This window comes from Gnatocerus cornutus, chromosome 8 (genome assembly GCF_029298725.1).
Source record: "Gnatocerus cornutus isolate USDA-ARS CGAHR chromosome 8, icGnaCorn1.1, whole genome shotgun sequence".
Classification (NCBI taxonomy): domain Eukaryota; kingdom Metazoa; phylum Arthropoda; class Insecta; order Coleoptera; family Tenebrionidae; genus Gnatocerus; species Gnatocerus cornutus.
In genome coordinates this window covers 10,322,511-10,332,349 of record NC_142240.1, presented here as the reverse complement: position 1 = coordinate 10,332,349, position 9,839 = coordinate 10,322,511, and the positions used below count along the sequence as shown (strand labels likewise).

The following is a 9,839-nucleotide window of genomic DNA, read 5'->3' as shown; positions in this document are numbered from 1 at the left end:
CTTCTTAACACGGATTTCTACAGGATCGCTCTCAAAATGAGACGGATTCCTCGAACTCGACGTCCATCCGGAAAAATCCTCTACGACGAATGCACGTGCTGTAATTAAATTCCGGGAAGGATGCAACTTGGCGTTGGTCGATATTAGAACGCCAATAATAGACACAGAAATTCACTTTTCCTTTACAGATGTCTGCACCTACTTCGGATTCCGCGAGCTACACGGAAAAGGAATTTTGAGTTTCAACATTCCGGTTATTTGAAGCCCTCTCACGGAAACGATCACAACTTGTGACAAAATTTCAAAAACTTTTCAGATTTTATCATGATTCTGCGCATCCACCATTTTTATTCGTTTTCAGCATGCAGTCTAAGATCGTAAAATGCACAAAAAAGAGCGAAATAAAATCGGGCCAGTCGGCTCTGTGTAAAAACAGAATAAATCCATTTCTGTGTCAGTGATGAATGTGATTTTATTATCGTGACCATAATTGTCGAACTATCGAATTGCAACGAATAATCCGTTTAATAAACAACAAAAATAGAAAATTGACGACACCCGTTATCGACAAATCGCATCACCGTTCAGCTCGTAGTTCTATTAAGTTTAATTATCCTGTTATAGTTCAAAGCAGTTAATTGTTACGAGAGCATAATCCTCTTTTCTTTCGAGATGATGACAACGTAAAATATTTAGAATTATGTAAACGGCGTCTGCAGATTATGTCTGCATAACATTACAGCCGGACTGGAGCAAGATTTATGACGAGGATGTTTGAGCGCATTCGACCGATAGTTTGTTGCAGACGGAATTATGCATGCCGCAATTTCAGCACGGACGAAATTTCATGAAAACCACTCGATACCGCTGTCAAGATGTATGCAACCTCCGATATGCGCGATTAAATATGGATGGCGAAAAATCAGGCCGCGCCATAAATCGCCTTTGATGTTTTGGGCGAGATTTACAACTCGCGCCCAACGCCAAAACCAAACCACAACCTGCATTATCACTTTTAAGACGGCATCTTTGATAAATGACCGAAAATTGTGAGATATTTTTAATGTCTGTCACAAAGGAGCTTCACCGGAGGCGGCGGAGCTTTTATGCACGGAAAGCATGTGAAGCGGAGGTATTTAGAAGCCAGATACAACCTCTGAACGCGTTTTTGGCCATCAGCAAGGGCTGCTGTACACAAAGATGCGTTCTTTATTGCATATACCGTCGAGATTCCGACGGACAATATGACGCTCACCCCTGCTCTTTCGAATTTTTAATATAGCGAATTTTCTGGCTACCGAAACAGGGAGGATAATAAAAACAATTTGTTACAGCGGACTCACAGTCATTAAATCCGCGTTGCATCGAATAATTCCGATCTATGGAAGTGTCGAATGGGGACGCAATTTGCTCGGTCATGCGAAAAATACTAATTGGATAGAGAGACGATTGTTGTTGGGATCATAGGAGGGTGAGATAACACGTTGCAAAAATATTTAATTAAAAAATAACTACATTGTTATCGAAAAATGAATCATTTTTGCGCTATAAACAAATACCAAAACTGAATTTTAGTAAGAAAGATATAAACCGCCAGCGTGCTTCCGTTTCCGGTAATTTTTGTGTTTCCAGCTTATCGATTCCGTTGCATTCCGTAGGCAAAAGCGTCGCGGCGCTCTTATTAAATAAACAGAAGTTGTCCGGGTCCTCTTCAATTCCGAAGTTAAAGCCAAGACTTTTCGTGTTACAAAGTGATATGATGATTAGGTTAAATGGTGAAGAATAATACCTCGTTAGACATTCATTGAAAACTTTCAACTCGTTCCATTTTGTTGGCAAAACGATTTGAGCTTTTCTAATTTAATGTTCTCTGTGAAAGTTGGAAGAGTCGTTCCGTGGCCGAAGCGTCCCCTTCAAATTATCTAACGGCCTTAATTAACTTTCCCTGTTTATTTCTTATTTCCACTTTGATACGTATGAAGAAAAGAAAAAAATTCGACCCTCTAATTAAATTGTCCGAACGAGTCTCAAACAAAACCGGAAATGTCCTCCGGTTTATTCTTCCAAATCAAAAGCATAATTTGGATGATGAAAGCTGCTTTTGCTACGCATAACGAAATCTGCCTTTTGATTAGACTTGAAAGGAAACAGGTAGCTTTGCGCAGTCTTAATAAATTTCGCGGAGAAGCGGTAAATAAATTAAGAAACGATTACTGCGGGGGAAGAATAGAGAAAGCGTTGATTTCCCTGTATCAGCTAACAGATCGCCTGTCAAAGACAGAGATATTACAGCCGACCGCTGCTTGGTTTTAAGATTCTCCATCATATTGCATCAAGATGGAGCGTAATAAGAATATCCAGTTTAACGGCTGACGCTCTCTTTTCCAAATCTGGATATTTTTATGTTCCGGTCTGGGTCTGATGAGATATCTGACAGTTTTTTCTTTCTTCTTCTCATATTGATTGGTTTCTCTGATTGGATTTTGATTTATGGACTTGTTTTAGATTCCTCGCCTTGAAAATAAAGAGCGTCTGATTGAAAAAGTGAATTTATAGAGGATCAAACCTTTAAATTATTTCTCACTTATGTCCCAAATCCTTCGCGATCAACGGAGCTCGGCAGGGGTCGCTACCACCGCAAAGACTGCCTTTATTTTATTTTCAAATTACTAATCCCACCCTCTGGCTACTCATTATTAAATCATTCCCTCCTGAAGCGAAATAGTTCAAAAGCATCTAAAATTCTTATTATAGCTACACAATGTTCCTAAATAATAACAAAATTCTCATAAATAATGCATCAACTACTGAAGGGATCCATTCTTTCAGAGGGTCGTGTTTTATTAATTGCCTTCACCCAAACTTCAAATCGCTTTCAAACTTTCATCAACCGGTTTAACCTCATTCGAATAATTTTCGTCTCACCTGCTGTGACAGACAGTTTTCTTGAGAACTTTGCTGAGTTAAGACCGCAAAATGTTGCGAGAACTTGAGTTCCGAAGAGACATCACGCGCCATCTACTCATGAAAATCCCGAAGACTCGCAGTTGTCTACATTTGGGGAGGAAATCAATAGCGCCATCGTACAGAAGGAACCAAACAAAAAGAGGAGGGAGAACTTGAAAGTCTAGGAAAATGGGCTTTACTTAGTTTATTTTAACACACATTACATAAAATATCTCTGGCACATCTATCTTTGGCATGCCTCTTCATTTCACCTACAGAGCTTTAAGAAAAATAAATAAACTACATTTTAAAAAATATACAAAGTACAAAATACAAAACTATGAGCTAAGTTTGCATCCATTTTGGTAAAAGTGTGCTTTAACACATTCAAAAAATATCTCTGGTAGGTACGTTTCGAGTCTTCGGGTAACATTAATCTACTTAAATTTATTTCTTAGATAACCTCGAGCTGAGGCTGACGTCTTCTTCACTCCCATTTCTTTGAGGGTTTTCTTGCGTGTGCATGAAAGACATTTCCATTTGCACCGCAGTTTTCGCCAGCGAATTCCTGCGGTAGCTATTCGCGTCCATGCTGGGCTTCCTGCGACTTAAATGTCGCTCTACCCATTTTAACATCGTCAAAACTGAATCAGTGGAAGGTAAGCGACGCTCTGCCGATGTCTTTACGATAGACGAAGAAGTTACCCTGAAAGTCGCCGCCATGCCTTTCAACGCCTAGAAAAAAGTTAAGTTTAAGAAAAAACACAGTTGTTGAGTTACCTGCATGGCATCTTCATCGGTCGTATCGTCTCCTGCGTAGATAATTCTGATCCTTTCGCTCCAGTCGACACCGAAAGCTGTTCTTAAGATGTAGATGGAAGCTCGGCCTTTGTTCCACTGCACTGGAGGCTTTGCCTCAATGGCGCAATGAGCTTTGCCAGCTTTAAAACCGGCTTCTTCAATTAGACGCTTGGCTGTCTCAGCAAGAGTCTGTCGCAAATGTACAGGAGTTTCCCGGAAGTGGAACGTGAGCAAAGCTCCTTTATTTTCGATCCATGCGCCCTCTCTGCAGACTTTTTCTTGGAGTTGTCGCAGGAGTTCACCGACTTTGTCGTGGAACTCTGTCGGCATTGGATGAACGAATTTCGTGCCATCAGGGTGCAGAATCTCCAGCCCGTGGTTTCCCGCGTAAGTTATCCCTTCGATTCCCACCATCTGTTTGACGTTGTTGACGTTTCTTCCGGAAATAATCGCAATGTAAACGTCGGAGATATTCGAGAGTCTCTGGAGGACGTTCTTAGTCTCCTGGGGAAGAATTGCAAGATCTGGATGAGGGGCGATGGGAGCTAGAGTACCATCATAGTCCAACAAAAGCGCCAGTTTATGCGTGTTTCCAATATACCTACAACATTATCGTTAACTAAAGTTACCACAATTCTGCTCATACTTGGCCAAGTATTCATCAAAGTCGTCAAGAGTAACGGCCGGCATCGACGTGGTGCCGATCTCATCGTGATCCTCCTGAGTCAGTAACGAGCCCATAGCTGCCAAGAACGACTTAGTCCAATAGTTAACATCGTTGAGTTTCTCCCGTCGTCGCAGATAATTCATCCGGAGGATTCTTTCGTCTTCAGGCATCGTCAGCGCGCGATGGATCACCTCCGAAGCGTCGTTGATCTCATAAGGGTTGCAAATCAAAGCTTCGTGCATCGTTTCTCCAGCTCCAGCGAACGGCGACACTATTAACACTCCCGGCGGTGTGTTAATCTGGCACGCTACAAACTCTTTAGCTACCAGATTCATTCCGTCACGAAGAGGTGTAACGAGACCAACAGCAGAATCTCTGTAAAACGCTGCGAGTTCGTCTTGACTAACACAACCATAAATGTAGCGAATTGGGGACCAGTTGGGAGTGGTGAACTTGCCGTTGATGCGGCCAACTAACTGATCCATCTCTTCTTTGAGTTCTTGGTACTCTTTGACGTCAGTGCGGGATGGTACGGAGATCTGGAGGAGTGAAACTTTCTCGATGTGTTGGGGGTGATTTTCGAGGAGTTTTTCGAATGCCAGGAGTCTGTGCACGAGACCTTTTGTGTAGTCGAGTCTGTCGACGCCCAAGATGATTTTCTGGGTGGTTGAGAGGACCTTCGGGGCTTTTTCAGCAAGTTCCACAAAACGTTCGAAAGGAATTCCGATGGGTAAAGGTCGGACCCGAACTGAGCGACCTCCGTGTTCGACTAGAAGGTTCTTTCTATCGACACGACAACCTAAATTTCTTTGGCAACAATCTACAAAGTTGAGACAGTAGTCAGTGATGTGGAATCCCACCATGTCGCACGCTAACATCCCCTGGAGAATCTCATCAGCCCACGGGAAGAGTCTGAAGATGTCCCATGGTGGGAACGGGATGTGGAGGAAGAAACCTAATTTGCACTGGATGTCTTCGTCTTCCGCCCCTTGTCGGATCCAGTTTGCGGCCAACATGAGGTGGTAATCATGGATCCAAATCAAGGGCACGTCGTTGCCGGTTTTCTTCGGCAGAGACCTCAGAGCTGTCATCGTACATTTCGCAAACTCTTTATTTGCGATGGTGTAATTCTGCCAGTGCTCTCGCATAAAGTTAGCCCTGTCAGGCATCGAGTGAAACAGCGGCCAGAATGTAGCGTTACAGCAGCCATTGTAGTAGGAATCAAAGATCGCTGGATCCACCTGCACTGCCACAACCTACCAAACCAACAACTAATTGTGGAAAATTAATAAAAAGAATTTTACTTTCTCAGATCTGAGCCCGGCAGTTGGCGTGATATCGTCCGGATCGGACTCCGGGATTGGCTCGTTTTCGTCTTTGAGGTGAATTCCGGGCCAGCCCACCCAAAGTCCATTTCCGTTGATAACCACAGGGGCCACCGCCGTCACTAACCCTCCAGCACTGTAAAAAACGCGTAAGAGAAGAAGAGTGAAAGAGGATTTACCTCGCTTTCCGGACAAGAGATCCATCCGCTTTTCTCTGCAGGACAAAGGGCAAGCGGTTGGACACCACTATCATGCTCCCGGAGGAGGACACCACATCTACGGTCATAACGAATTTTTTAATAACAAGAACAAAACAAGTTGCTATCAAAAAGACATCGTCCGAAAAGTAAACAAATCTCGGATGTTGTTTATAGTGAGATGTGATACGCACTGAATAAAATAAAGTGACGCGTTACGATTTTAAATTGAAAATGGACAAAGATCGACTTTACACGGACGCATGAGGTCAACAGTTTATCACTTCTTGGTGGTCAATCGACATTGTCGATGTTGTGTTTTCCTACATGTTTGTTTACGACTTTTTCTTCGGACTAGATCGAGTTTATTTCGAAATCAACCGCCCCAAACTGGCTCACTTTCCCCGGAGTCAATAAGAAGAACCATCGCATCCTCCTTAACCAGCCGTGGCGACGATGTCTCAGCCAAAGGTCGCACCCCTTGTCTCCAAACGAAAAATTTAAGGTCGGCGATTGACGTCATTCTCAAAGCTATCCGAATTGCACCACGAGTCCTAGCGTGATTATCAAGTACCCGGATGGTGGAAGAAACCACAAATAGGCTCTGAAAGTTACGTAAGAGGGTTATCTAAGTGTTTTTTTCGTTAATTTTCCTTTGCCGTGTTGACACTCTTATTTTCGATTGGAACTATTTTCGGCGTTCACGTGCACTTTGCAAGTCAATCCATTTTTGTTCAACTTCGTCGAATAACCCGATGGAAATCTGCTTGTGTAAACTTCATACCAATTTCAAATTCCGCAAATATCGCCAGTGCTGGCCAACCGACTTTGATAACGAATAAATTTATAATCGGTCTGTTAGCGTTCCACTATGCTGCGGAAACCTCCTGAGGGCTATCGAAATTGATTGAGGGAGATTTCCTACGTATTACGAATAATAATGTCATATTAGTGGAAATTTCTATTATCTGAAACGGATTAAAGATTACGTCGTTAACTGTTATTGGGGTCGTTAGCGACACATTTTTTACGGTGTTTGCTCTGGAGGATGAATCAGAAGAGAGAAATTAAAACAATGTGTAGCGATAATGAAAGGAAAATTCTGCTAATTCTAATTGAAAAAGGAGAACGGGCGAAAATATCAGATCACGCTCCAAAATAGACTTGGCTACCTCTTCAGATGCTTTTCTCCTTTTATTTTCATTCAAAATGTCTATCCGAGATTTCTAACCAGCAATTATGAGTCAATTCATTTTTATTATTCATATTAATTATAATCACATGTAAACACCAGTTATAAATAAATGGAGATAAGTACAGTAGTGCCCCAAAACACTTTTGGAGAAAAGAAATTACAAACAATGTTACTTCAGATTATAGACGAAAACTAATTAAACTTCACGATGTTATCAAAAATAAAATAAAAATAATGATAACACGGTATTACTAAAGTGTTAAAGCATCTTTCCATTGACCCGTTTTAGAACTGAAAAACTGTCGAAACTTAAACAACACAATTCGCAATTATCGTTCTTGTGCTAACAGTCTAAGAAAAACGCTAAATTGTGTTAATGGGCTGTAAATAAAGTTGGTTGTAAAATAATTACACTTTATGGTTGTGAGTCAGTTAAAATTTAATTTTTACCTCCTTCCCACTGTATCAGCCTCATTGACCAGTCACAAGAACACCTGTTGTAAAACTGATTTTCAACGGACAATTATGAACATTGAACAGATTTACAGAATTAGTAAACAACGAATTCGAGATAAAACTGTTGCTAATTGCTATAACAAAAACCACAATTCACCCTTTTAAATCAAAATCAAACAACAGCGTTACCACAGAAAATGTCCTCTAGAGAGTCATATCCTTGGTCAAGCATAGTCACACCCTTCCGCTCTCAGGTAATCACTGGTCATTCTTTGACCAATCAATAATTAAAATAGCCAACGCAGTGATGGAAAATTTCGTTCATGTGATAAACCAACAGACGCCAAGAATTACAATCGCAGGTACAAATATGCAAATAAACATTTTTGTTATCAACGCGCCAAGGTCGCATTCGGCGAGGGCGTGATAGCTTGCTGATCATGGAAGTCAAGGGTGAAATTAATTTTAGACTGGATTTTGGTGAAAGTTTTAGGGCTGTTTTCTCGATTAAAATGTAATTTATGACGGACGTATTTCATGAGTGACAATAAGTAAATTGAAGGAGTAAACAAACTGGTAACTTTGCTGAGTTATTTATGGAAATGGGATAATTAGTTTGTACGTGGGTGGCAAGGTTTGGACATATTTATTCAGGCGTTGATGGATGTATTGTAATTTTTTATTGGGGCGGAAGATCAAAGGAGAAACCGAAAGAAATATTTTTGGAGAAATGGGATCACGGCGAGAATTGCATCTTGAAGATAATAATTCGTTAACTGAGCCATAAAAGTTATGAATTCCTTGAAAGTTTGACTAAGAACTGTGAAGTGTGTAATAAAAATGTAACGTACTTATGATGACTAAAACAATGATTATTCAGCTTCGCAATATTTCGAAACGTAAATTTAAATACCTTTCCGCCCAATTAGTTTATTTCCCTCTGTTTACCGACACGGAATGCACACTAAAGTAACACTGATATCATGCATCTGATTTGTTTACCGAGTTTATCCAATATTGACCCCACATCCAATATAATTGCCTATAAGTGCCGAAGAAACATTTAATCAATCAATATTAGCATTCCATAAATCCGAAAAACTCGTCTACATCCACCAATACATTGCATGCTAATTAAATTTATGAATAACTTTGTTTTTCTCGACTAATGAATGAATTATTACAAACCTCAAATCTCATTATTTCCATTATCGAAGAAATAAAATCAAACTACGTAAATGCAGTGACACCGAACTCAGTTATCAACAAAACCATATTTACTTGTCACAGAGAATTAATTTAAGACATTTTCATTCTACAAAAATCCGTAAATACTTATCACAAAGTCCACGAACATTTTTCATAACAAATCTGACAGGCACGTGATCGGTGTTATAATTCAGCCCTGTCTTTCTAAGAGCTAAACAAAACATGACCCTAGTGAACTAGTTTTGGTGCTCCAAGTTCAACAGGTCGAGGTCTAGCTGAAAAATCAGAGAACCTCCCAGAAATCGGACACTCTTCCGAAATGGATTTGAGATTCTTAACTTAACACCGACTAAGACAGCGACACAACTTACCTGCTGCTTACAAAAATTCAGGGAAAAGCCGCGAAAAAAAGGTCAAGATCAAAATTGAGGTAGGTTCTCTGAGAGTACTTACTGGAGAAATCTGACTCAGAGTCCGATGGGACTATCGGTAATCGGCGCCACAAACCCATTGTACCCTGTCTCCTGCTTTCTTGGACACCACTGAAATAATTTTTTTCTAATGTATTTCCAAACCACGATAGAAGACACTCCGGAACGCGAACGTTTCTTCGCTTCCTTGTTAGCTGAGGGAGTCTGCGCGAAAGGTGCGCGGAAATTTACCAGCGATCGAATAATCTAGACTCGAAACCCAAAAGTCCAATAACAGGGTGCATTCTGGCAAAGAAGTGATAAGTCGATTTGATAAGTGTCACATTGTGACGTTCGGACGTTGCTAAGAATGACGACGGGAAAATTGCACAGAAAACGAAGAACGAAATCTCAGGAAAGTAGACCTTCAGAGGGGCGAAAAAATCGGGCGGAAACATGCGGAGGATCTTGAACTTTTGCGATTGCATAATATAAACATTTTTGTTGATAACACCGCGATCTGGAAGAGTAGAATCCTGCTGCGGCTTCCCACCAACCGCAGTAGATGGCAGGAGCTTCTAGGAGGCGCTCATTGTTTTAAAAGAGTACGAGCTCTTTAGTTCTCCAATCTTT

General features: G+C 40.9%; 1 protein-coding gene across 2 annotated transcripts; it reads right to left on the bottom strand.

The window, feature by feature from the left end:
- Window positions 1-3,136: 3,136 nt before the first annotated feature.
- On the bottom strand, window positions 3,137-9,400 carry Tps1 (Trehalose-6-phosphate synthase 1). Of its 2 annotated transcripts, none has more exons than XM_088042941.1 (6): window positions 9,250-9,400; window positions 5,919-6,015; window positions 5,719-5,875; window positions 4,394-5,670; window positions 3,727-4,348; window positions 3,137-3,681 (listed from the first exon to the last, which is right to left on the bottom strand). In XM_088042941.1, exons 1-6 carry the CDS (start codon window positions 9,305-9,307, stop codon window positions 3,394-3,396), a joined length of 2,499 nt encoding a protein of 832 aa, XP_087899067.1. In that variant the 5' UTR covers window positions 9,308-9,400; the 3' UTR covers window positions 3,137-3,393. The 2 variants fall into 2 exon arrangements, with proteins under 2 accessions (XP_087899067.1, XP_087899068.1); XM_088042942.1 differs by lacking the exon at window positions 9,250-9,400 and adding an exon at window positions 8,501-8,581.
- Between the last annotated feature and the right edge of the window lie 439 nt (window positions 9,401-9,839).

Bases quoted from the DNA above. Each gene is read 5' to 3' on its own strand.
- Tps1 (XM_088042941.1), bottom strand. From the start codon at position 9,307: ATGGGTTTGTGGCGCCGATTACCGATAGTCCCATCGGACTCTGAGTCA. The intron at 6,016-9,249 runs GTAAGTACTCTC...TTATGACCGTAG, and splicing joins CTCTGAGTCAGATTTCTCCA to ATGTGGTGTCCTCCTCCGGG. The intron at 5,876-5,918 runs GTAAATCCTCTT...CGTTTTTTACAG, and splicing joins TCTCTTGTCCGGAAAGCGAG to TGCTGGAGGGTTAGTGACGG.